At 46.1% G+C, this 27,752-nt stretch overlaps 1 protein-coding gene across 3 annotated transcripts in view; it reads right to left on the reverse strand.

Annotated features, from left to right (window-relative positions):
* NUP160 (nucleoporin 160) overlaps positions 1 to 27,752 on the reverse strand; it is a 57,054-nt gene that overhangs the window by 22,030 nt on the left and 7,272 nt on the right. For 2 of the 3 annotated variants that reach the window (XM_084631123.1, XM_084631121.1), the window contains exons 6-20: positions 25,016 to 25,130; positions 23,461 to 23,619; positions 21,814 to 21,891; positions 21,437 to 21,534; positions 19,660 to 19,744; positions 18,388 to 18,456; positions 16,199 to 16,282; positions 14,826 to 14,996; positions 14,280 to 14,379; positions 11,385 to 11,550; positions 10,605 to 10,723; positions 10,353 to 10,513; positions 3,466 to 3,599; positions 2,420 to 2,490; positions 345 to 504 (exon numbers count right to left, since the gene is read on the reverse strand). In XM_084631123.1, the coding sequence (XP_084487249.1) occupies positions 345 to 504; positions 2,420 to 2,490; positions 3,466 to 3,599; positions 10,353 to 10,513; positions 10,605 to 10,723; positions 11,385 to 11,550; positions 14,280 to 14,379; positions 14,826 to 14,996; positions 16,199 to 16,282; positions 18,388 to 18,456; positions 19,660 to 19,744; positions 21,437 to 21,534; positions 21,814 to 21,891; positions 23,461 to 23,619; positions 25,016 to 25,130 (1,770 nt within the window). The remainder of the gene's footprint in view (positions 1 to 344; positions 505 to 2,419; positions 2,491 to 3,465; positions 3,600 to 10,352; positions 10,514 to 10,604; positions 10,724 to 11,384; positions 11,551 to 14,279; positions 14,380 to 14,825; positions 14,997 to 16,198; positions 16,283 to 18,387; positions 18,457 to 19,659; positions 19,745 to 21,436; positions 21,535 to 21,813; positions 21,892 to 23,460; positions 23,620 to 25,015; positions 25,131 to 27,752) is intronic. The other variant, XM_084631122.1, reaches the window with a different exon arrangement.

The raw sequence follows: 27,752 nt of genomic DNA on the forward strand, positions 1-27,752 counted from the left end.
CAGAGAACACCCTCACACCTCCATCATGCATCTAAGCCAAATGTTTCAAACCTGGGGGCCTAAGGTTAAGGGTTTAGAACCCATGTGTGAGCACCGAAAAGGTGGCCTGATTTTGAGAAGTTCTGAACACTCACAAATCCTACTGAAGAGGACTGGAATCAGGTCACTCTTACTTAGAGGTCTAAATATGGATTCAGGAGCCCAGAATTGAAGCTTTGGCCTCATTAATTGTGAGACACTAGACATGCTCTCCAGGGAGACGTGTGTCTATTTCCAGCTTCAGGGTACTGAGCAACATTCAGTTACAGACACACCCTCACTCTGGCTTAATAATTCAAGGATACAAGAGTGGCAGGAGATCAGCAGCAATTGCAGTAATCAGATGAGGCCAGTTCAAACTAGTTTCACTCAGAGAGGTATTAGGCTGGGAGAAGAGGTGAGATATTATGTGTTTTCTGGCCACTTCCTGAAAAAATAATTCCACAATCGTCTGAGGGCTGGACACTTTAAAAGACAAATGAAAAAAGGGTTGACAAACTACATACACACAGCTTAGTAGACATAAGCTCTTCCTAGCCAAATCTGTATACTGTGCTCATCACAAGGGGTCCACAGGCTACTTATACACCCAGCGTTTAATACTCTAAGTGGTACGTGTAACTCTGGGGGTACACAGAGGTCTTCCAGGGAGTACATCAACTCATCTTGATATCTGCCTAGTTTTAGCACAGGCTACATAAAAGCATTAGCGAAATCAGTGCAAACTAAAATTTCACACAGACAATGACTTGTTTATACTGCTCTATATGCTATACACTGAAATATAAGTACAATATTTATATTCCAATCAGTTTAATTTATAATTATATGGTTAAAAACGAGAAAGTGGGCAATTTGTCAGTAACAGTGTGGCTAAGACACTTTTGTACTTTTATGTCAGATTTTGTAAGCAAGTATTTAGATGAAACTTGGGGATACACAAGACAAACCAGACTCCTGAAAGGGGTACAATAGTCTGGAAAGGTTGAGAACCACTGCTCTAACACACTGAACCAATGTTTCTGGATTACTCTTTAATATCTCATGGATTCAGACTTCAAGGTCAGATGGGACCATCATGATCATCTAGTCTGACCTACTACACATCACAGGCCACAGAACCTCCCTACCCTCTCCCGTAATAGTCCCATAACCTCTGGCTGAGCTGTTGAAGTCCTCAAATCATGATTTAAAGACTTCAAGTTACGGAAAATCCACCATTTACTCTAGTTCAAACCAAACAAGAGAGCTCCTCCTCCTGTTGCTGGGATCCAGGAGTCCATAAGCTCAAGTTTCATTTCTACGGTCTGGCATTCTGTGCCCTCCAACTGAGCAAGGCTTCCCTTTCTACTTAAAGGTTAGACCAGCTGGAAATAGAACCCAGGTTTCCAATACGGCAGACCCAAAGCTTAGCCATTTGTGCGTCAGGCTCCTTCTGATGGACAGTGTGGCTAATACAGAGCTATGCTGTCTGCAAAACGGGGTTATTCAAGCACAGTGTTTCAGTGTTATGCATCTTCCTCTAGACAAGAGGCTAGACCACATGTATGATGGGATAACATGATTTTGGCAATTAATTGATCTTTAACCATTCATGGTAAATAGGCCCAATGGCATGTGATGGGATGTTAGATGGGGTGGGAACTGAGTTACTACAGAGAATTATTTCCTGGGTATCTGGCTGGTGAATCTTGCCCACATGCTCAGGGTTTAGCTGATGGCCATAATCGGGGTCGGGAAGAAATTTTTCCTCCAGGGCAAACTGGAAGAGGCGCTGGGGGTTTTTCGCCTTCCTCTGTAGCATGGGGCACAGGTCACTTGCTGGCGGATTCTGTGCACCTTGACGTCTTTAAACCATGATTTGAGGACTTCAATAGCTCAGACATAGGTGAGAGGTTTTTCGCAGGAGTGGGTGGGTGAGATTCTGTGGCCTGCATTGTGCAGGTCAGACTAGATGATCATAATCGTCCCTTCTGACCTTAATATCTATGAATCTACTCCTGCTGCCAGTTATTGTAGTTAGCCATGTGGCTTGAGTGGCAGAGGTAGAATGGTTGAACCCTCCCGATATGGAAGGGGCTTTACAAACACACAAACCATTTCTCATTTTCTAAAAACGTAGGAAATTACATACAAAAAATACATTAAAAGAGCCTTATCTAGGTCACAAAGTCACAGGAAATGCTTGAGTGGAGACTGGCTTTACTTTAGCCACATAATTTTTGTGGACCACAAGAGAGTGGGTGATGAACATATCGAAAGATAAGCCCCTTGAAACTGGGCCCCAAGAACTTGGCCCCCCAAAAATCACTAGTCATGTCTGAAAGTATGGGCTTAAAGTCAGAATTAAGAGCTGAAGACCTTGTAGCACATCTCTTACCTAGTTTATGTGGTGTTAAGGCTGAGGTGTCTGTTAACTCCAGTACAGATAAGTGCTGCAGGTTGGATTCCCTAGGGGAGAAAAATCTAGCTATAAAGAGAGACGAGCACATCCTGTGTTACACATTCCAGCACTGTCCACATGGAACCCAACTGGTCACTGAAATGACCGGGGTGTGAAACCCTGCCACTGCACAGCAAAGACAGACTCAGTACCCAAGGGAAAGTCAGAAATCCAAAATGCTTTGGATATTTTCAGTGTCCATTCACAATGCAGCTGGAAAGAGAAACGATCATTTACAGTTGTCAAAGCTACTCTGCATCAGTCCAGATTCTCAAATTTGACTGCTCCAGACCAACAGATGGAAAGAGCAACTCACTTTTCAATGAGTTTTTATTGAACAGTAAAAACCCAATCACTGACCATTACACCAAAATTACAGTACAAAAATATAACAAGTTGGGAATTGGGACAGGAAGAGAACAAATCAAAGGTGGGAGGGAAAAATCAAACTATTTTGTCAGTGTTTCATATGTATCTAGACACTTGGTATTTCACAAAGTTTTACTTATCAAACCTAATATAGCTGCCTAAAAGCAGCTTCCAACAAGTCTCACAGGACTTATCTGTACAGTGTCGGGAGGGGAGGGGGGAAGCTTTTGTTTGTCTCTTTGTAGAATTCCTAAAAAGAAGCTTCCAGTCCATCCACCCAGGAAGAACCATCTCTGACATAACATGGAAGCACTTCAGCTGCGGGGCACGAATCTTTCAGTGAGAACAGAAGTAACGGAACATTAACAATGAAGTGACCCTCCTCGTCCCTGCAAGAAGAAAGTTAGACCAAGGATCTGAGTTGACCATAGTCTCTTAGACTTACAATTAAGACTCTCTTATCACCCAAAGAGAGGTATTTTCTTTAAGATTCTTAGAATTAGAACCCAAGATGATGTCTCATCTGTTCAAAGGGCATTTCAGACATCTCAAAGGATTTATATGAAACCTATCAATCCACTTTGACTAGAGAGATTGGGAACACAAGCACTTACAACGTGTCAACTGGAACATCCGATGCCAAGCACTGACTCGCCCATCTGATCAGGTAATAAGACAACAGCAAAGGAGAGGTGCGATGCAGCAGCTCCTGCTGAGACTGGAACAGCTGGCCCCCTCCCAGAATCATCTGTAAGGAGACCAAAGCAGCTAGCATTGTAACTGAGGCCAGGGATAGCCAACTGCTTCAGCTGAGACAAAACAAAAGTGACATTACAAAGAGTGTCAAAGGTCAGCATGGGGCCCAGCCTTGCTAGCCATTACTGGTCACGTAGCGTATGCTAAACGGAAACAGGACATTTGCATTCCAAAACATTAAACAGACCGGCACCAAAACAACAAAAGCTGCATATTCATTTTGTTTCATTACTTCAGTGCAAGCTGGTATGCAGCTCAGTCCTTACCCAGGGCCTGGGCCACACAGTGACAGCTTAACACAGAGGTAAGGCTACAAAGATCTGAAGGGCATGAAGTGCAAAGGGGGGAGAGGAGCTGTTCCAAGTTCCACAAGGGGACAGATAATAAAATTTTCTGTTAATTATGAAAGGGAAATTTGAGGCTGAAATTGGTCTTGTTACAGAGGCAGCACCTCTCAGGCTCCCAATAAAACTACATGCAAGTTTTTATTGGTATATTTCAGTTGGGGAGGGGGGGGTTTAAAAATAGTTACATCTGTAAGAGCCCTACAGTAGGCAGTGTGAAGGTGCCTTATATGGATATAGTTATTCCCCTTCCTATATGTTCATAGCTATACCAGTGTAATGCTCCTTTATACTGACATGAGATAGACAGTTTTCTTCATCAAATCGTCACTGAACCAATTTTAGACTTGGTTTTAATAAGTCTGGCAAGCTGGTCACAGGAATCAATCTTGGACTAAGCGTTCACAAGTTGATTCAGGTTAAATTAAATGGAATGATGATCAAAACCAGGTTGTCAACCCTGGCTTTTGATTTCAAAAGGGCAGACTTTGGGAAATGAAGGGGATTAGTTAAAGAAGTCAGCTGGACTGGATAGATCAAAGACTTACATGTGGAGGTGGTTTGGAATGTCTTTAAATGAACTATACAAAAATTATCTGCAATTTGCATCACAAGCAAGGGGCAAAACCTTGTAGTGAAGCCCTCCAGACCCAGCTGGATGAATAACCACCTTCACGGTTTTTAAGAGTAGGCCAACAGCCTACAGGGAATGGAAAACGAGACTGATCAGCAAAGAAAGCTACATCATAGAGGTTAGAAAATGTAGAAATGAAGGTACGAATTGCTACCTATCAAGCTAAATTAGCTCTTGCCAAGGAAATTAAGATACATAAGATGTCTTAATTATATAAAAAGAATAAGGAAGGATAAATTTTGGCCACTGTGCAGCGTGGATGAGGAGATTAAAGGTAATCTAGGCATGGCCCAAAATCTACAATGAATACTTTGCCTTGGTTTTCAGTAAGGGGGATAATGTGAAACATGGGCATGAAGGCAGGATGGCTGATAGAGATGGCCACAGTTGAGGTGGAAGAAAAATGTAAAGAGCTCAATGTGCTCAAATAAGGGCAACTGGATAATTTCCATCCCAGAATACTAGAAGAATGGCACATAAAAAAGAAGCTTACAAGAAGTGGAAGATTGGACAAATGACCAGGGAAGAGTATAAAAATGTTGCTCGGGCATGTAGGAATGAAATCAGGAGGGTCAAATCGCACCTGGAGCTGCAGCTAGCAAGAGATGTTAAGAGTAACAAGAAGGGTTTCTTCAGGTATGTTGACAACAAGAAGAAAGCCAAGGAAAGTGTGGGCCCCTTACTGAATGAGGGAGGCAACCTAGTGACAAAGGATGTGGAAAAAGCTAATGTACTCAATGCTTTTTTTGCCTCTGTCTTCACAAACAAGGTCAGCTCCCAGACTGCTGCGCTGAGCAACACAGCATGGGGAGTAGGTGGCCAGCCCCCTGTGGAGAAAGAAGTGGTTAGGGACTATTTAGAAAAGCTGGACGTGCACAAGTCCATGGGGCCAGATGCGTTGCATCCGAGAGTGCTAAAGGAGTTGGCGGCTGTGATTGCAGAGCCATTGGCCATTATCTTTGAAAACTCGTGGCGATTGGGGGAAGTCCCAGATGACTGGAAAAAGGCTAATGTAGTGCCCATCTTTAAAAAAGGGAAGGAGGAGGATCCTGGGAACTACAGGCCAGTCAGCCTCACCTCAGTCCCTGGAAAAATCATGGAGCAGGTCCTCAAGGAATCAATCCTGAAGCACTTACACGAAAGGAAAGTGATCAGCAACAGTCAGCATGGATTCACTAAGGGAAGGTCATGCCTGACTAATCTAATCGCCTTCTATGATGAGATTACTGGTTCTGTGGATGAAGGGAAAGCAGTGGATGTATTGTTTCTTGACTTTAGCAAAGCTTTTGACACTGTCTCCCACAGTATTCTTGTCAGCAAGTTAAAGTATGGGCTGGATGAATGCACTATAAGGTGGGTAGAAAGTTGGCTAGATTGTCGGGTTCAACGGGTAGTGATCAATGGCTCCATGTCTAGATGGCAGCCGGTATCAAGTGGAGTGCCCCAAGGGTCGGTCCTGGGGCCGGTTTTGTTCAATATCTTCATAAATGATCTGGAGGATGGTGTGGATTGCACTCAGCAAATTTGCGGATGATACTAAACTAGGAGGAGTGGTAGATACGGTGGCAGGTAGGGATAGGATACAGAGGGACCTAGACAAATTGGAGGATTGGGCCAAAAGAAATCTGATGAGGTTCAACAAGGATAAGTGCAGGGTCCTGCACTTAGAATGGAAGCATCCAATGCACCGCTACAGACTAGGGACAGAATGGCTAGGCAGCAGTTTTGCAGAAAAGGACCTAGGGGTGACAGTGGACGAGAAGCTGGATACGAGTCAACAGTGTGCCCTAGTTGCCAAGAAGGCCAATGGCATTTTGGGATGTATAAGTAGGTGCATAGCCAGCAGATCGAGGGATGTGATCATTCCCCTCTATTCGACATTGGTGAGGCCTCATCTGGAGTACTATGTCCAGTTTTGGGCCCCACACTACAAGAAGGATGTGGAAAAATTGGAGAGAGTCCAGCATAGGGCAACAAAAATGATTAGGGGTCTGGAACACATGACTTACGAGGAGAGGCTGAGGGAACTGGGATTGTTTAGTCTGCAGAAGAGAAGAATGAGGGGGGATTTGATAGCTGCTTTCAACTACCTGAGAGGTGGTTCCAAAGAGGATGGTTCCAGACTATTTTCAGTGGTAGAAGATGACAGGACAAGGAGTAATGGTCTCAAGTTGCAGTGGGGGAGGTTTAGGTTGATATTAGGAAAAACTTTTTCACTAGGAGGATGGTGAAACCCTGGAATGCGTTACCTAGGGAGGTGGTAGAATCTCCTTCCTTAGAAGTTTTTAAGGTCAGGCCTGACAAAGCCCTGGCTGGGATGATTTAATTGGGGATTGGTCCTGCTTTGAGCAGGGGGTTGGACTAGATGACCTCCTGAGGTCCCTTCCAACCCTGATATTCTATGATTCTATGACATGATACTGCTAGTCTGGTAGCAAGGATTTGTAATACATCCATCTAGTTGGGGGTAGTCCCATATGACTGGATGATCTGTAACATTGTACCTCTATTATGAAAGGGAACAATTGATCCAGGCAATTACAGCCTGTTAGTCTGAGCGTAGAATACAAAACTTTAGAACAAATTGCAAAGGAATGAATAATGAAATTTATGGAGGTAAACCGAAAAGGAGACGTACTGCAACACAGGTAGATTGTGCCACACTAACCTGATTTCTTTCTTTGAGAAAATAACTGATGTTTTAGAGAACAGAAAAGCAGAAGATCTAATGTACTTACACTTCAGTAAGGCATTTGAGTCAGCATCATATAGGAAATTATTAGTTAACTTAGAGAAGACAGGAATTAGTACAAGAACTGTAAGAAGAATAAAGAACTAGGTAAAGCAGTGGTTTTCAAACTGGGGTATGCGTATCCCTAAGGGTACACGAGTTCTCATCATGGGGTACACGTGAAAAATCATGTGATGGCAGACAACTTGGCAATCTAACCATAAATATATTATGAACCTATTTCAGATGGGGGTACATTGTAGATTACATTATTTGGAAAGGGTTACGCAGTCTAAAAAGTCTGAAAACCACCGAGCTAAAGGGAGAAAGGCAACAGGTTGTGTTGAAAGATGAACTATCGGACTGAAGGGAGGTTACTAGTGGAGTTCCTCAAGGATCCATCATGGGGCCAGACTTTATTGAATATTTTTATTAATGACTTTGGCACAAAAAGTTGGTGTGCTAATGAAATTTGCTGATGATACAAAGCTGGGAAGCATCAACAATACGGGGGAGGACTAGAATATTATACAGGAAGATCTGGATGACCTTGAAGATTGAAGCAAGAGAGATGGGATGAAATGCAAAAGTATAAAGTGTAAGGTCATGCACTTAAGATCTAATAATAATTTCTGCTACAAGCTGGGGGCTCATCAGTTGGAAGTGACAAAGGAGGAGAGACCCCTAGGTGCATTGGTCAATCACAGGATGACTATGAGTAGGGCCCTACAAAATTCCTGGTCCATTTTGGTCAATTTCACGGTCATGCAATTTTAAAAATAGTTAATTTCACAGTTTCAGATGTTTACTTTTGAAATTTCATGGTGTTGTAACAGTGGGGGTCCTGATCCAAAAGGAGACCAGGCGGGGACACAACCCCCCCACGGGATTTCCACCCTCACTTCGGCGCTGATGCTGGCAGGGATGCTGCCTTCAGAGCTGGGTGAGCAGAGAGCAGCAGCTGTTAGCCTGGTGCCCAGCTCTAAAGCTAGAGATGACGACGGTTGGGGTTTTTTCCACCTTCCTCTGCAGTGTGGGGTGCGGGTCATTTGCCAAGATTATCTGGGTGTATCTCTATCATTTCCCTGCCATTGTGCGGGCCTCTGGGTGCATCTCGGTCCCTCCAATTCTTTGCCTGTGTCAACTAATAGCCTAGTCTCCTGAGGGCTGTAATATTTGGGTCTGATGTTGGTTGTTGGGTTTAGTGCCCAGGCGCTCGGTGGTTGTTGGTGATTTGTGATACAGAGGAAGTCAGACTAGATGATTTTGGGGAACCTTCTGGCCTTAAACACTATGATATAACTACATCCACATGTACTGCTTTAGCTATCCCGACCTGGCTGAAGTGGTACAGCTTTCCAGTGCAGAAAAGGCCTTACTCTTCAGCCTGCTCAGTTCAGTCTCTTCCACTGTGATGGAGAGCTGGGGAATAAATGCAAAGAGAGGGGAACCTGCAGGTGGTGCTGTTCGGGAACAAAGCACTGAAAATGCTGCTCCCCTACACAAAGAAAGGGATTTGCTTGCTGCTGCCCTAGCGCACAGCACCATAAGACAGGAGCACGGGATTGCTGCTTTGTTTTGTGATACAGGAGGGCCAGGGAGCAGTGGGAGTGCTAGAGGGGAAATATATAAACTCAAGGCTAATTAAGGTGTGGTTCCCTGTAGACTAGGGAAGGTGGCTGCAGGTTAATTGGAGCACCTGCAGTCAATTAAGGCCCTGTTAGGAAACTAATAAAACCCCCTGCTTCAGGCAGATGGACGAAGAGGAGGAAGGAGAGAGGACTGGAGCTTGGAGGTGTGCTGTGAGACTTGGAAAATCAGAGAACTGAAATAAGGGGGACCCTACCCACTAGGGGAGGGAGACTCCCTTCCCCAGCATCTAAGGACTGCAGGTACCCCACCCAAGGGGGAAGAGGGTAAGAACCCACAGGGGTTGAGAGGGGCTGGGGCTCAGAGTGAGGAGCAAACCCAGACCCCTCTCCCACTTCCCTCCTTTACCACCTTCGACGCCCCAAGAACAGGGGCAAGGGGTGGCATCTTAGCTCCCCGCCAAGAAAAGTGTAGGACCCACCAGACTAACATCGGCCATCTTGTCACAGTTTGCACCAATGAAGGCAAAGCATGAGGGGTGAGGGCAACAAAGGCCTGCCTGGCCACATCTCAACAGCCTCCGGCATCTGCAGGAAGAGAGCCAAAGCTCCAGCTTAAGGCACCGGGGCAGATCAAGATCCTGAAAGCCTAATGGCTCAAGGATCCATCAATATCTGATGGGGTTCAACAAGAGCAGAGTTCTGCACTTCAGAAGGAAGAATCCCATGCACTGCTAGAGGCTGGGGACTGACTGGCTAAGCAGCAGTTCTGCAGAAAAGGACCTGGGAATTATCTGGATATGAGTCAGTAGTGTGCCCTTGTTGCCAAGAAAGCCAATGGCATATTTGGCTGTATTAGTAGGAGCATTGGCAGCAGATCGAGGGAAGTGATTATTCCCCTCTATTCAGCACTGGTGAGGCCACACATGGAGTATTGCGTCCAGTTTTCGTCCCCCCACTACAGAAGGGATGTGGACAAATTGGAGAGTCCAGCAGAGGACTGGGGCACATGACTTACAAAGAGAGGCTGAGGGAACTGAGATTATTTAGTCTTCAGAAGAGAAGAGTGAGGGGGAATTTGACAGCAGCCTTCAATTACCTGAAGGGCAGTCCCAAAGAGGATGGAGCTCGGCTGTTCTCAGTGGTGGCAGATGACAGAACAAGAAGCAATGGTCTCAAGTTGCAGTGGGGGAGGTCTAGGTTAGATATTCGGAAACACTATTTCACTAGGAGGGTGGTGAAGCACTGGAATGGGTTATCTATGGAGGTGGTGGGATCTCCATCCTTAGAGGATTTTAAGGCCCGGCTTGACAAAGCCCTGGCTGGGATGATTTAGAGGGTGTTGGTCCTGCTTTGAGCAGGGGGTTGGACTAGATGACCTCCTGAGGTCGCTTCCAACCCTAATATTCTAGGATTCTGTGATAATAGGTTTCTGGGCCATACTCACCGCATCGCCTAGCCTCAGCAACAGCTGCTGTAAAATCAACAAGTCCCGGCAGATTAGAAACCGGGTGGTGGCCATCTTGCACACACCCCGGCATACCACAGTCACTGCTGTGCCACTACCATAGAGCTGAGAGAGGTTCATTCGCACGTTGAGGGGCTGAGCTGAAAGACAGGATAAGAGTGGAAGCCAAGTCAACTGCAACCCCGAAACCACTACTATCTTACTAGCCAAACTGCAAAGGTTGTGTCATACCACCTCTTTCTATTTCCACCTCTGTCTCATAGTCCATTTCCCGGATCAGCACACCAATGGCATGGATAGGGTTTCTGATCTCCTGCAGCTTACTGTGAATATCTTCCATCACATTCTCTCTGTAAGGGCAAACAAAATTCACTGGCACCAATGTATGTAATGTCAACAGACCCCCTCCATCAGTGACCCCCATAGTAAGAGATCCAGAAGTGAAATTGGTCTGACCACATATTGTGGAGGGGGAATTCCCCTCCACTGTAATAAAAAACGTCTTTTTGACCCATGAAGGCACCATACTCACGGTGAATCCACTTGCTCCTCTCCTACCCACTCTGGAGAGGAATAACTTGTACTTGGCTCAGGATACTGATGCTCCATGAGTTGGTGTGCAAGGATCATTCTAAAACCAGCTAGCTGAACCTCCCTAGCTATCTAGAGACACTTGCTTTCATGTTGTGAAGAAGACTATCCAACTCAAAATTGAAGCTCCTGTTTCTGGACACCATGGCTCAGAATTCCTCACCACTTTAATCATCACTGGAGAGAGTTTCCAAGCATCTACAGGATTTAGGAGCACAAACCCACTGAAAGCCAATTATGACGCGTGCTCCAAAATCCTTTAAGTGCTTGGAAAATCTCCCACTACGGAGCTAGAATTCACACATCCTGAATCACACTTAGAAGACTCCGGTAAAGGGCTGTCTAAGGCTAACTCTGCACAGACAATTCGCGCATTCATCTTTTTACAAAGGATGTACGTTACACAAAGAGTTCCCTTACGTGTCATTAGCTATCAAATCTTCCAGGATCTGCTCTGCAGCCTTCTCTGGAGGCTGAAGGCGGGAGCAAGCCATTTCCATGATGAATGCCATTTCCATTGAAATAGATTCTCCAATCAGCCGAAGGCACTGGACAAGGCACACAACATCGCGAGACATCTCCAGATCTGCAGTGAAAGAACCTGACTGTACTCTCATACAAATTGTTTCAAGGCAAAACCAAGTTAGTTCAGCTCATTTCATAGGAAAGCTTCTAGCAGCAAATTTGCCCCAGCAACACAAGACTCCATCTGACTCCATAACTAACTAATTAGATAATTATAGGCTGACTACACAGAGGAGCTGAAGGTGGTAAGATATCTGTGCAGTTTTGTTTGAAAACCGGTAACAGGAAATTTCCCTTCAGCCTTCTCCAGTTACAGGAGCTGGATGAAAATAAACTGAACAAATGGGGAAAACATGCCTAGAAAATAAAAATCACAGCCAGACTTGGCCTCTCATACCTTGGCTCCATCCATTCAGAACAAGGATTCTGCATCCTTAAGCAATTTCCCAGCATCTTGTAAGGACCAGAGATAGCACATCCACAGACCTGTTTTGTCTAGAATACCAAGAACAACCCTGCAGTCTCTAATCTAATGCATTTTTAAAAACTCTTAACTAAGGAACAGGTATCTCTAATCCAGGCCCATGACACCTCCACTGGCCCAGCTGTCGGCACTGGGAAGAGTCCTATTGTACCTTCCATTAGGAAACACTTATGTTATTGCCGTCACTTGCTAACAACTGCTATAGGTAGAACTGCAAGAGGGTTTCAGTCTAAGTTCCCTGTGAGCTGCGTGGCCGCGCAACAGCCTATTTAGCTCCAGCCCCAACCTAGACCCCCCGACCCAGCCCGGACCTGTCGCGGCCGGAGCGCCCCTCCCTGAACCCAGCCCCAGCCAGACCAGCGGGGACTGGGAGAGGGGCGCCTATCCTGCAGCCCCAGCCTGGGTGTGTGGACAAGGTAGCAGAGGTGACTGATGAGATAAGACCCATAGCAGAAGATAGCCAAAAAATTCCTTCTCACTACCCACCGTAGACCTGAAGCATCCTCCTGCATCCCAAACCCCTCATCCCCGGTTCCATCCCATAGCCCACACCCCCAGCCAGAGCCCTCACCCCTAACCCCCACCCCAAACCTCTGTCCAAGCCCTGAGCCCCATCTTACACTCCGAACCCCTTGGCTCCACCCCACCTCATGAATTTTATTATGTGCACCGATATGAAGGTGATGTGTCTCACACAGCCTCCATACTGGGGCATGTAACAAAATTCATTCCACACATGGGTGGGAAAAATTAGAGGGAACACTGGTTTCAGTTATAAACCACTGTTGCGCTTAAAAGCTTTCAGAAAATCATCACTACTGATAAAACTTTCATCCCTGATTTGTCCCCTAAAGGTGACTTTAAATATTTGAGAAAAAAATTGAACGTTAGCAATTTGAAACAAGCAAGGGGTAAGACTGCTAGGTTGGTGGGAATTCCTTGGATTTCCTGAGCGTCCAGCTTTGCTTCTCTGAATGCACTGAAGCTTTAGTGTCTGTGAAATCTGAATTTGGGCAGCAGGCAAAATAATTTAAATTCAAGGCAAATGAATATGGATGTGTGGTAACACAATGTTACAGTTTCCCAGTTCATCACCAGCACATGCATAAGTGGACACTGAGCTAGAACTTTGGCTCGGCCAGGTTGCACATCATGGAATATTTTCTATTCCTGTTTTTCTGGTTAAATATGTAGCTCAACATGTATTCCAAGACACACACAAGGCAAGCTGTTGCATAGACAATATTACAATTAGAACAGCAGCTTTTACATTCCAGAACTTTCAGGGGTTGTAAAGGTGAAACCTGAACATCACATAGGCACCGTTTCAATGTAAATACACAGAATACAAAAAAAAACCACATTAAAAGAAATTAAGCCTACATCAGACAATGTCAGAATGAAAGTTGCCAAAGTAGGTAAGAAACAAACGTTCATTCTGACCTGTGAACCCAGCCTATCAATGACAGCTCATAAAAGAAGGTAAAGTGAAGAGCCCAGCAGAGTGGTACAAACCAGACGTTTTAAAGTTGATTTTTGGGGAGAAGGGGTCTTCAAGGCCCTTGGTGGTCAAAAATGGCTAAGGCACAAGGCCAGGATGATGATGATGATAATATAGGAATGCTTCCTTCTATTACGTCACCACATGTTTTGACTGGGTATTTTTAACAGGACAAGACTGCCACTTTTTCCTGGACATGGATCTCCTGGGCATTACTTGGCAACTTGCAGGAAAAGGAGCAGCTTAGAGGACAGGGCATGATCTTTGTAATCACAGCTGCCACCACACCATTAGGACTTCCTTACCCTAATCCTAAGGGGCACAACCCAAGCAGACCAGGCTACAGAGAGGGACCCAGATGACATCTCTATCAGGTTAAGCTGAACCCCGACCACACCTGGGATGTGAATCCAACTTTTGGGCATTGGAAGCCAGTAAGAGGTGTTCAAAGAGGCTGCATCCCCAGAGATAGCAAAGCATGCGCCCAGCGCTGGGGGCTATGTTATGCACTGACTGAAGGTTAGAATTCCACTCTTTGATTTTCTTGAACTAAGTCACAGCAACATTTTATCCTTAACGCACGCACAAGTGGTTTTCAAGTCTCCAGGCTTTCCAAAAGGGAATCTACCACTAGGTTGAGGCTAAGCAGGGGAAGTTTCAACCCAGACAGCTTCAGAAAGATCTGAGCATGTAAAAAAAGAGGATTAGCATGGAAACGTCTACATCCTTAACTACAGAGCTTGTGACACGCATGCTGGAATTTCCTCTAGAGTGGAACAACTTCCCCAACTTCCCTCCCCTTTACCATCAAAGATAGTGCTGTCATCCTCAGTCAACAGATGCTCATCAGGCAACAGATACAGATGATCCACCAGGGAACAGGGCACAAGGAAAGACAGGAATCCCTGGGAAAGTGAAAGATACAACCATCGTTCAAGTCTCAGTTAGGAAAATGCCCTGGAATCACTTAAGGAACTCCAATGGTAACTCACTACATTCAGACTAGACCGGGGTGGGCAAACTTTTTGGCCTGAGGGCCACATCTGGGTGGGGAAATTGTATGCAGGACCATGAATATAAGCCTGGGGCAGGGGGTTGGGATGCAGGAGGGGTGCAGGGTGCAGCACATGGCTCAGGGCAGTGGGTTGGGGTGCAGGAGGGGGTGCAGGGTGCGGGCTCTGGCCCGGCGCAGCTTACTTGAAGTGGCTCCGGGGTGGCAATGGTATGTAGCGGGGCTAAGGCAGGCTCCCTCGTGGGCTGGATCCGGCTCACAGGCCGTAGTTTGCCCTCCCCTGGACTAGACCAATGCAAAGTGTCTACAGCATAGAGCAGCTCCTGCTTTGTGCCTCACCTTTTTTAGCAGGCACACCATGTTAGTATATGGATTCAGGTGGAGAGCAAGAGGGCATGAAAGTGCTTCTTGGTACTGAAGGCAGCAGGCATAGAACTTGGACCAGAACTCAACCTGTAACTGTCGAAACTCTTCCTGGGAGAATTCGTATTCAGTTACGCTGCCCTGGAGCTGGGGGAAACACAGCAGGATATCAGGTCAGCAATTGACTCCCCAAAGATGGGGATTCATTTTTATTTTTTTATATATACACACACATATATATACACACACACACATATATATATACACACACACACATATATATATACACACACACACACATACATACATAAAATCCATCAAAGAACCTGTGTCACAGAAAGGTTAGCATTGCACAGCTAGGCATTCAAACTTCAGGGAATGCCAGTTATAGCTACACACGTAACTCTGGTTCTGTCCTCTAGAGAGTATGTATTACCTACGCCAGCTAATTACGTGGCAACATATTTTGAAAACACCAACACTGTTTTTCCCACACTTTTAGATACAGATATGTTGCACCCTCTACTACCGAATATTTTGGAGCGTGAGCCAGACAAGGGTCCAAGAGGGCCACTTCTATCATCCTAGATACAAAGCTATGAGGTGGTGTTAACACTCAGGGTATACAGCAATTACTTAAGGACAAAAATCCTTACAAGTATGTGGTGGGTTAATAGACCACCATTAGACCGAGACCAGGAAAAAGGACAGCAACTACTTGATTTTTCCTTTAACTAGACTATTTTTGAAGGTTCCAGTAAGCACCTTTCCAACCAGGTGCGCTTTCTATAAAAAGCAGAGCTATTTTATAAGGGTTTTAGTTGTTTCCCCGATGATGCTTAAGGGTCTTTCACCAAGGGAAAGAAAACAGGCCGCAGAAGAGCAGCAAATGGACTTGCCTTCCACTCACTCCCTCCCGCCTGCCTGCTGGTCTCTCCTCAGCAGCAGCACTGAAGTGAGGCCTCCCTGAGGTGCTCAGAGGAGCCGCGGTGGGTGAAGACAGGAATTGCAACAGAGAAAAACCTGGCACCATTGTCACTATACAAAGTGCTCTCTGACTTACAATGTAAACAGACTCTAAAGGAAAAAGGAAGTGCAGCTCACTTTGGCACACCTAAAACCAGTGGGGGGAGCAGGGAGAATGGTGAACCCCTGGAGAAAGAGGAATAGTTAAGAGATGGGGAAGTAGTGAGAAGGAATTTTTGTTTAAAATGATGCAACTGCTTTGAGGCTAGCAGGGAGGAAAGTTAGGCCATGGGTCATCTGTGGATTTAGCTTTTAATTCTACCTGAGGTGCTAAGATACCACAGTGATGACTGTCGTCATAAAACACTCAGTGGAAACCTCACCTCGTTTTCCACAGCTATGGTCACCTCTTTTTTCAGCTCATCCCAGGTCAGATCCATGATTCTCTCTCCTCCTCGGGAAAAGATCTACAAAAACATTACAGGAAACTTCCATTTTGAAGCACTAGCCACAAACCTGTCTAACCAACAGCACAACGTGAAGATGTAGAACAGAGGAGTAACATCACTCACTGCAGAGAACTGTAGCTAGGTAGAGGCAGCCAAGATACACCAGAGCAAAGGGATAGTTGGCATTACGAGAGGGTTATGCACTTCACTGTTTATGGATGCCAGGCTGTACGCTCATCCCGACCCTTTGCCCCCAATACAAGGGAGGGACTGGCCGTAGCGGGGGTCCAGAGGCCCACAAGAGGGGCGGGCCAGAGTGGAGGAAAGGGGCTTCCAGCAGCCTGACCTGCATTAAAATCAGGCCCATACATCGCCCATTGGGTGCTGCAGGCACAGCAGGCTTTCTGGTGCTCTAAACCCGAGGTCACTGCCTCCCTCAGATCCACAGCGACCCTGCTTTCCTGCCTCCCCCTGGATCCACAGTCTACAGACTCATTGTATGAGTTAGTGGAATCAGGCTTTTCCAACGTTCACCAAACCCACTGACACCTGGAACGTTCCCAGACCTGAAATTGATGCGATGCCGATTTCGTTACAGACAGTGCATCTCCAGGGAAGTGAGCACAGGGCTTTGCTGAGCTCGGCCCATGATCTCCATCACAGAAGCTACACTGAGTCAAGAGCAAGCCCAGCGGGCAGCTCACCAGGTCCTGCCCGAAGGGAGAACCAGGGTGGTGTCCTCAGAGGCGATAAGGTGCACACCAGGGGCCTGATTCTCCACTGTCACACCAGTGACTTAAATGCAGTCAGACCAGCATAAAACTGGGGAGACGGAGACTCCGAGCCCAGCGCTGCCCACCAGTGTCTCCATCAGAGAATTACGGAGCAGCAGCAGCAACACTGCATTCGCTTCAACCCCTGGCCCTTCCTCCTCCTGCACCCTCCAGTCCACGAGCTCGCCAGCGCCCGCTGCTGCCCAAACCTTTCCCCTCCTCCCTCAGCTCTGGGGTTAACGCTCCTCGCACCACACGCCGCCCACTCCACCAAGCCCAGCTTGGCTCACACCTAGTATTCATTTCTCCCACTGCTGGTCCTGAGCCGCAGAAAGTTCAGCAGGAAACCCCCAGCCCATGTGGCTATCTTCTGCTATGGGTCTGATCTCATCAGTCACCTCTGCTACCTTGTCCACGCACCCAGCCCTCCCTGACTCAGGCCAGCGAGCCGTCACTATCATTTCACACCTCTGGCTCCTTCCTAAACTGTCCCTGCACTAGCTTCTTGGCAGTGAAGACTAGATCCGGCATGACCTTCCACTCCCCCTGTTCTCCCATCTCAGCATCCTTTGCTGCACCCCAGACCCTGCCCTTGAAACCTCCTGCCTGCTCTTTTTCCCGCTCCTCCATCGTCTTCTGGCCCTACCGACTGCCACCCTCACTCTCACCCTTGCCTTCTCCTCAGGCTCTTTTCTCTTCATATACCTACATGTTCTTGTATGCCCCCATCCACAGGACCCAAGCCTGGGCCCTCCTTGCCCTCTCCTTGAAACACACTGGGCAGGCTGCATACAGCCACTGTATAAACGTCCTCATCTCAGAGTGTTCTTCAGTCACCACGCCCAACCTCCACCCTTTCCAGTTCATAGAAACGGCTCTCGCCACTCTTCCTGGCTCAGCACCCTTGGGACCTTTCACTATTATACCCTTCTTCCTCCTGCCACTGCCTGTACCTTGTCGTGTTATGTTCACGGGGAGAACTAAAGCACCTCAGGACAGGGAGCTTTCATTTGTCTGTAGCACATCAAGTACACCTATGACACTGTATAAACACAAACGCAGCTTTTGCAGGCCCAGATGTTCTCTTTTACTGATACCTGGTCAGTTCAGGTGAAGGGAGGCTGTCAAGTAGCAAGTTATGCCTCCCTCTCCAGCCCATAAGCAAACATTAGACTTGTTTAAGGGCTGCTCTAATTTATGGTGACTGGTCTCTGTGGGGCCTTACGCCAACGGATGGCACGCAGGCCAGCTGAGAGTTCTCCTCCTCTACTGGTCCACATTCACTTTGTGCAGCCAGAAGTGGCACAAAGTGGCTGGAACTGAGGAAGCACAAACTGATTGTTTGCTAACCTGTAGAGCTTTGAGTAGAGCAGCATTTGTGAACCGACCAGGCATGAAGAGAGACTCCAAATAAGTTTCCTGTGAAAGAACAAAATGGTAATTCAGAGAAGCACATTTATGCAAAATGATGCAGGCTTCTAATTACAGTTCATCATTCTAGGAATCTCTTCTGCAGGAGCCTGCTAACAGGTGGCACTATAAATTGCAGGATACTGGCCTTTCAATGGTTTATTGCAAAAGGACTGACAATCTGAAACCCAGTATAGATGGTCTAGTCTCTCAGAATGAGGTAAGTCACCCCCAGAATGAAAAGCTGCCAGACACACTCTGCAGGGATGAACTCTGCAGCTAACAACCTGAAAGGAGACTGCAAAGAAGTGGCTATCTTTCCTGTTCATGGGGGCAGAAGGCAGCACAGCTCCTTAGTGCTGGTAAAACTGAGGGTTTGGTTTCATAGCACCCCTTAGAATTCCAGCATCCTCTAGAATGCAACACCCCCTCTTTCCATCCCACCTGTATCGTGTGCAATGAGGAGCAAGGAGCACCTTCAGGCTACCATCTCTAATTCCTACTCCCCTTCCCATGGCACTGGCAATTCCTGTGCTCCCTTCAGTCCCATTAACGCCTCTCCTCCCAGATCACCGTTCCAGACCTGAGGAATTCACTTTCTTCCTTTCAATTGCCAACTGCCCTAATTCACAGTAAAATCCCTTCCTGTATCAAATTCCAACTCATCCTCCCCTCTTCAGAGTTTTATACAACTCTGCCCGCAGCCCTCTTTTCCACCTCCTCAGGCCTCATCACATCCACTAAGTAGCTTAATGCTTCTGCTCTCTCACCCCATCCGCTCCTCATTCCTACTCAAGCTGGAAATCCATGTTTGCTCTAGTCTCTCAATCTGACTTCTTCACAGCTCCTGCCATCAGAAGCAGCCATCCCGTATCCCTCTGCTCACGGATGTCAAGCTGTTTACAAATCTCATCTTGAAAGACTTTCTCCCTTGCTTATAACAATTTCTGTTCCTCCTCAGCTACTGGTCTTGTGGCCAGTTTAAGTGTTTTACACCACTGTAATGTATGCTATGTGTCTGTTGTCTCATTTAATTCTGTGAAGCTTTAAAGATACCGTTTCTATAAAGGACAACATACAAAATAAAGTTATATTGCATTCACTGATCTGTCCCAATGGTCTTTCTATTTCGGTTTCCTGCAGCAAAAGATAGAAAGGAACCTAGGGACACAGCCCAAGTTACTTCTGGTAGGTATTGTATTGTCCACTCACCCTAGGGTCTTGGTCATCTCTAATATTCACTTCCTCTTCTGGCAGAGACTGCACAAACACTTGGTTCCACTGGCCTGCGATATTTCTGAGGAAAAAAGAATTTCCATCAGTCATGTATGCTCAGTCACAGTGAACACTAAACTCTCTGGTAATCCTAGTCTGAAGTGAGTTCAACTATAGTATTTTCACCAATAATCACAGATATTAATTCAGTGCTGGTCCAGATGGGTCATATGGTAGGATAAGCTAAAGAAAGATGACTAATGACTTATGTACAAGTGCTACAACCTGTGACAAAGTGAGTCCAGACGGCTGCAGAAGGGTCTGGGGAAACAGGTATGTTAGCCCTAGAATGCTAAAGGCCCTTTTTCCTACAAGCTGGGAAGGGGTTACTTCAGGTCAAATAGGGACACCTGAGTCCAATTAAGGGCTGCCTGAAATCTGTTAAAATCTCTCAGGGTGGTGGTGGGGAGGGGAGGGGAGAGGAGAGAAAGGAAACTGCTGCAAGGCTGGAGGCAGCTGGGAGATAGGCTTCTCCAGTGTGAGAGACTGCACTCCTCCCCATAGGGGAGACACCCAAAACCCAGTGCCTGTTTAGGGGAAGGACTGACACCCCAGGGCCAGTGACAGGACAACACCTGCCCCAATGAGGTGGTGAGGGAAAGGCATTCCCTTTTTCTTTTGCTGCTTTATAGACCTGTTCCCCTTCGTTTGGCAGAGGAGCACTCCTCAGACCTGCCCTGAGGTCTATCGGGAAGGCTCTGAGAAACAAAATCCGAAGAGGGAAGACAGACACTCCAGAGTGGGGGCTGATTTACCCCAGGCCCTGTCCCTGACAGAGGAGGGAGCACTAAGCCCAGCGAGGCAGAAGGGGTGCCTTGCCACAATCCTTATTTCTGTTTACTCTGCTGTCCAGTTAACCCATGGATTTATCTAGATTCTTATCCCAAGCCCATCATTGTGATATCATGCTGAGCTCTCCCTTTGTTTTACTGACATGTATGTAGAGATGGGCTGATTCTGAAACTCTGCCCAGTTAGAATGGCAGATTCATGTGCCTAAAGGGAAGCAAGGCACTTGTAAATCATTTTACCCAAGTATTTCAGTCAGTCCAGGGGCCCAGATACAGTGTCTACTTGTCCACCTACTTGTCGGGGAGAGGAATAGCTCAGTGGTTTGAGCATTGGCCTGCTAAACTCAGGATTGTGAGTTCAATCCTTGAGGGAGCCATTTAGGGATCTGGGGCAAAAATTGAGGATTGGTCCTGCTTTGAGCAGGGGGTTGGACTAGATGACCTCCTGAGGTCCCTTCCAACCCTGATATTTTATGATTCTACTTGCCCACCAGCCAATGAATAAACTAATATATTTACTCGCTGGTCCTCCAAACAACTCCTACTTGCCCCAGATGAATATGTAAATGTTGGCAAAAAAGTGTGAGGAGAAAGCTGGGAGTGGCACAGATGTTCCCTGTGATCTTCTAATCATGCCAGACCTCTGAGTTCTTAACCCTGCTTTCTTGCTATCACAGTTCTAGCTGCTATAATCAAGCAGGGTTAAAAATCTAAATAACCTATGTTACAAGGAGAAAGGAGTGGACAGACGCCACGCACCCTGGGATATTAAGGAAATTAGCTAACAATGAACTGAGCACAAGTGGAGAGGAAAGGAAGCAAGTGGAGGGAAGCAAATGTAAGAATGATTTTAACAAACAATAATAGTGACCGTTGTAATTACTATCCCATGAGGTTAACCAGTAAAACAGGAGGGAGACTCACTGCTCAAAGTTGATGTATTTCACAATAGTCTGATTCTCAGCATCGTGCCACAGTGCCCAGATCTCAGCTGGTGTTAAGGCAAAATCAACAAGCGTCTCCTAGTTGAAAAAGACAGCATGGAGACTTGATTAACACGCGGAAAATGCAAGTGATGTTTAAAGTTAGCTCTCAGTGGGTACAAGTGCATAAGCCAGAGAAACATGTAATGTTATTTTGTTTCATTCACAGGAGCAAATCCAGATCCTGTTTATTCTTACTGAAAGTCTGCAAGCTTATATCTGATTTATGGATCTGTACTCTTCTTCCAGTGAGACTCTGCCCACTACTAGTTTTGTGCCCCACCCTCCCTCCCCAAGGAGTGTAGCATTGGCACTCACCTGAGAGGTGAATAGGGAGGATATGTGATCAAGACTATAGCGGTTACTCTCAGTGCTCACCAGCTGGAAGACACAGAACTGCACACACACAAGGTAAGTCAGTGGCCGGAAAAGAGCCACCCTAATTAAAATAAAGATGCTATCAAAGTGACACAGTGAAACTGTTCTACTCAGGTTCCTATCCCATGCCCATCACAGCGTTATCCAAGCACCTGATACTGAGGTACTCTGTTTTGAATCTTATGACTGAAAGAACTAGTGTCAAGTAGTGCAAGCCAGTGCATACTATACTAAAATGCAACTGTCTCACTCAGAGATGCTGCACGCGCACGCTGAGAGCTGTGCCACTCCACTCTGAAACCCCAAGCACTCGGATTGGCTAAGATTCCAATCTGCACAATGACTATTTTTTCTAAACTGTGTAGTGAAGGTGTAAACCCAGGAGCTGCCAAAGTTAAAGTGACACATTCAACTAAAGATATTTGGTGCAGGCGATAAGGGACCTGCCAATCCATACTCCCTGAGGGCCACATTCTGCTTGCAATTACAACCATGAATGAGTGTGCTATGTAAACAGCGAGCACAGAAATAATTTAAAATATACTCATGCTGGGTTCTAGAGTGTTCACAAAAGGAAACTGGTTGACACTATATATATATATCTGTTCTCTTCATTTCTGTTCTAGCAAGATGTTTAAAAATAAATGCTGCATCCCTGCCTCATTCACCATGAACTGAATAAGGCAGGGCTCCTACAGAGATTATTGTATAGGAACATAAGTAAAGACTATCAAGATGCATATAACCCCAGGGCCCAGAGTTAATGCTGTTGGATCAGTTACACACTTTTGGTGGCTTTACTTTACAGCCTTACAGTTTAACTCCTGGGTACTTGGTTGTTGGGAATCACCTAGATGCCTTTTTATCAAAGTACCTCCCCAGCCCCACCAGAACATCAAATGTGAAACCAGTTTGTGCATCGTTTTATGCACCCTGAGCATGCCGTTTGCGATGGTGCTTGGCTCTAAGCACTTAGTATGCAAATTCTGCACACTTTCAACAGTTAAACACGGAGTGAACGAAGTAGGGCTTCCTGCTCACCTTAGTTACGCATGTCTGCGCAGCCCTGATTTACACAGCTGGAAAGTAGCTTCCCCACACACAACAGTAGCTCACTGAAACTCCCATCTTGAATTATTTGAAAACCTCCACAACTGGGCTAAATCAAAACCAGCCTCTCTGAGACCCTTTGCCCCAAGATTTATCACTACATCAAACCTCAAATTTCCGCTCCCGACTCACTTCAGATTTTAAAAAGCAGTGCGAGAATTTGTTATAAGGGTAACGTTGCTCCACTCTACCCATTCTCAAAAGCAAATCCCTTTTCTTTTCCTCCATTTCCTGAACAGCAGACCCACTGGTAGACACCAAACATGGAAAGTTCTACTCCCAAAGCAAAGACGCGTGAGCATCTTGCGAAGTGTTTTGGAATGAGAAACACTATTCAGCAGATATTATTCCGTGCAGTGCATGTTGGCAAATGCTCTCTTTACTATTATGTGCAACCCTATACAAAACTGGGAGCATCCCAATAATTCACTGTCTTTGCCTATAAGAGAAGTCTTGAAGGTTCTGGTCATTTTGTACCTGTCCTCGCTTGGGTGCATGCATATAAACACCAAGGTAGAGCCCCAGTGACTGCGAATAGGCCAGCCGCAATCGATGTCCCATTCCAGCAGCGAGCCTCAGGTCCTTATTCACAGGCACGAACTCCAGCAGATCAGCTACCATCAGACACATTTGGTCCTGCCCAGAACAAAGACAGCAGACAAGCAGCACAAAGGAAGGTTAGGTGCTTCAGCTTTTCCACCTCCTGTCCTTTAATATACAAGTCCAGCAGCAGTTCCCCACCTTCTCTCGAACCACACCTTACCCTGGGCTAGCCCCAGGTCCATTTTTCCCCTTTATTCTCTTCCCCCCCATACCTGTTTTCCTTTTCATTGCTTTCCCCCGGGTGTGCCATTTCTGCTCCCCTAGTTGCTGCTCCTTCCTTCTTCCCTTCACTTACACGAAGGCTACACCTTGCCCTGTGACACTTTGGGAGGGAGAGAGACACTCTGGCAGCTGAACTGCCTGTTGTGAATGCAAACACAAAGCTTGTGCTGCTTGTTGGGCCTGCAGCCCTATGTTTGAGCATTCCTGTAGCTAGGGACTGCCAGGAAGGAATGTTGGTTTCAAGAAACTACCCACTGCTGAACTGACAGAAGCATATTAACAGTGGAGAATCAGAGCGGATCCAGTGTCGCGCAGCTTTCCCCACTCTGCATATGGCTGCTCTTCTCTATCTGGTTCCCCCTTCCCCAGACTAGGCTGGTATCTCCTCAAGGTGGGGAACCCTGCTTTAATAGCTATGTTACATCCTCAAATGCTATTAAGAGATTTCTAGTCTTTTAGACTTGTCTCCCTCGCAGCCTTCTGAGGAGCCATGCATTTAAACACCAGTCTGCACCGATCCATTCTCCAGGTAAACTGAAGCAATATGCATGGCCTATACAACTATCTGAAACACACTTCATTTGTTTTGCTCTCCTGATCTTGCCTCTGACTGAGCGTGTGCTCTGAAAGACCAGGAGGGGGCCTGCACAGTAAAACTGCAATCCAATCCCCCCTGAACCATTCAAACTAACTGAGAGTATGTGGGCTCAGGGAATTGGTGCTTGGATATGATGCTCAGAGTGAGTTGTGTTCAGCAAGCTGGTGCACTCAGTCAAGTTCTCTGGTGGACAGGTAGCCCCGTTACAAGACACATTCCTGTTAGTCGTCTCAGGAAAGGGCAAGGACTGAGTTAGCATAGAGATCCAAGTATCTTCCCCCACTAGAAGTGGTCCTAGACACCATGGTAAGGCAGTGCAGTAAGCTTGCTAACTTGTTGCCCGCACTGCTACCTATGTTTGAAGACTTCACTATGTCTAGAAATCATACAATTTCCAAGTAAAATATTAATAGGAGACAAGACTTGACCATTTCTTTGTGTTCCCTGAAATCCTGCTACTCAACAAACTCACGGCCAGTCCATGGAGCATCAGTTTAGCCAAGTCTCAGAATCAACAGCCCATCCTCTGTCTCACAGCACCTCGATATCATCTACGTGATGTGACAACCCCATCTGCAGAGCAAATTACAACCCAAAACACTCACTCACTTTGTAAGACCACATCCTGAGTTTGTGATCCTGGCAGAGTGCGAACAGGAAGGCATCATGCTCGAGACAGTGAACAGAGAGGCTGACAGGAAGGTCTGAAGGGCCTTGGTCACCTCTGAAAACACAAGAAGTCATTCAGAAGGATTTCATTAAGTATTCACTGCACTGAGGGGAGCGAATCTCTGTGCACACAAGACAGACAATGAGCTCCCTGTCACAAGGGGCTTAAAGCGTAACAGGTGAATAATTACTCAGATTCAAAGGTCAGAGGGGACTGTTGTGATCATCTAATCTGACCTCCTGGATAACACAGGACAGAACTTCCCTGAAATAATGCCTGGAGCAGAGCTTTCAGAAATGCATCCAATCTTGATTTAAAAAAATGTCAGCAATGGAGAATCCACCACAACCTTGGTAAATTGTTCCAATGGTTAATTACTCTCATTATTCAAAATTTACACCTTATTTCCAGTCTGAATTTATCTAGCTTCAACTTCCACTCTCGGGATGGTGTTAGGCCTTTCTCTGCTAGATTGAATAACCCACTATTAAATATTTATTCCTTACGTAGGTTCTTAGTCTGTGATCAACGCACCCCTTAAACTTCTCTTTGCTAAGTTAATAGAATGAGCTCCTTGGATCTATCGCTATAAGGTAGGTTTTCCAATCACTTAATCGTTCTCGTGGCTCTTCTCTGCCCTTCTCCAATGTATCAACATCCTTGAAGTGTTGGACACAGAATTCTAGCAGCAGTCACACCCGTGTCAAATACAGAGTTAAAATAACCTCTCTGCTCCTATGCGAGATCCCCCTAATTATGTATCCAAGGAGCACATTCAGCCTTTTGGCCACAGTTGCACTGAGAGCTCATGTTCAGCTGATTATCAATCCCTCCAAGAAAAAAGATAAAAATAAAATAAAATCTATCCTGGGAAGCAATGACTCTGAAAGAGAGTCCCCCATCCTAAGTGTGGCCTACATTCTTTGTTCCTAGACATATACATTTAGCCTTATTAAAACACACATTATTTGCTTGTACCAAGTTTACCAAGAGATCCAGTTTGCTCTGCATCAGTGACCTGGCCTCTTCAAATTTTTGTGTCACTTGAAAACTTTCAGTGATGATTTTATATTTTCTTTCATTGTTATAAAGTGTTATAGGGTAAAGCCAAGAAATGATCCCTGAAGGACCCCATTAGAAACACACATCTTCGATGATTTCCTGTTTACAGTTACATTTTGATGCCTATCAGTTAGCTAGCTTTTAATCCATTTAATTGTGCCATGTTAATTTTATATCACTGTAGCTTTTTAATCAAAATGTCATGTTATGCGGTCAGACCACGGGGGGCGGGGGGAGAGAGTGTGCAAACTGAGGACAGTAACAAGTTACTTAGAACATTTGACTCCTCTCTCCTCAAAAAGTCACCTGAACTTGCTGATTACCACCCAGTTTCTAACTGTCCCCCTTTGGTGAAGATCACAAGGATGCATGCAGGCAGCATTTTAGCACAACATACGTTTCAGGAATCCTTGACATGGGAAAGTGTTACTAGTTGTACTGACAATCTCCCCATGTGGGGAAACATTTATTCTGACAGCAGGCTGGCTAATCTAATGAGGAGGGCTTTAAACTAGGTTCACCGGGGGAAGGAGACCAAAGCCCTGAGGTAAGTGGGGATGTGGAATACCGGGAGGAAGCACGAGCAGGAGCGCGTGAGGCTCCTGCCTCATACTAAGAAAGCAGGACAAACAGCAAATTATCTCAAGTGCCTATACACAAATGCAAGAAGCCTGGGAAACAAGCAGGAAGAACTGGAAGTCCTGGCACAGCCGAGGAATTATGATGTGATTGGAATAACAGAGATTTGGTGGGATAACTCACATGACTAGAGTACTGTCATGGATGGATAGAAACTGTTCAGGAAGGACAGGCAGGGCAGAAAAGGTGGGGGAGTTGCATTGTATGTAAGAGAGCAGTATGACTGCTCAGAGCTCCAATATGAAACTGCAGAAAAACCTGAGAGTCTCTGGATTGAGTTTAGAAGTGTGAGCACAAGGGTGCTGTCATGGTGGGAGTCTGCTATAGACCACCGGACCAGGGGGATGAGGTGGACGAGGCTTTCTTCCGGCAACTAATGGAAGTTACTAGATCACAGGCCCTGGTTCTCATGGGAGACTTCAATCACCCTGCTATCTGCTGGGAGAGCAATACAGCAGTGCACACTCAATCCAGGAAGTTTTTGGAAAGTGTAGGGGACAATTTCCTGGTGCAAGTGCTGGAGGAACCATCTAGGGGCAGAGCTCTTCTTGACCTGCTGCTCACAAACCAGGAAGAATTAGTAGGGAAAGCAAAAGTGGATGGGAACCTGGGAGACAGTGACCCTGAGATGGTCGAATTCAGGGTCCTGACACAAGGAAGAAAGGAGAGCAGCAGAATACAGACCCTGGACTTCAGAAAAGCAGACTTTGACTCCCTCCGGGAACTGATGGGCAGGATCCCCTGGGAGAATAACATGAGGGAGAAAGGAGTCCAGGAGAGCTGGCTGTATTTTCAAGAATCCTTATTGAGGTTACAGGGACAAACCATCCCCATGTGTAGAAAGAATAGTAAATATGGCAGGCAACCAGCTTGGCTTAACAGTGAAATCCTTGCTGATCTTAAACACAAAAAGAAGCTTAAAAGAAGTGGAAGATTGGACAAATGACCAGGGAAGAGTATAAAAATATTGCTCGG

The sequence above is a fragment of the Lepidochelys olivacea genome, assembly GCF_965140295.1.
Source record: "Lepidochelys olivacea isolate rLepOli2 genome assembly, chromosome: 6".
Lineage (NCBI taxonomy): Eukaryota > Metazoa > Chordata > Testudines > Cheloniidae > Lepidochelys > Lepidochelys olivacea.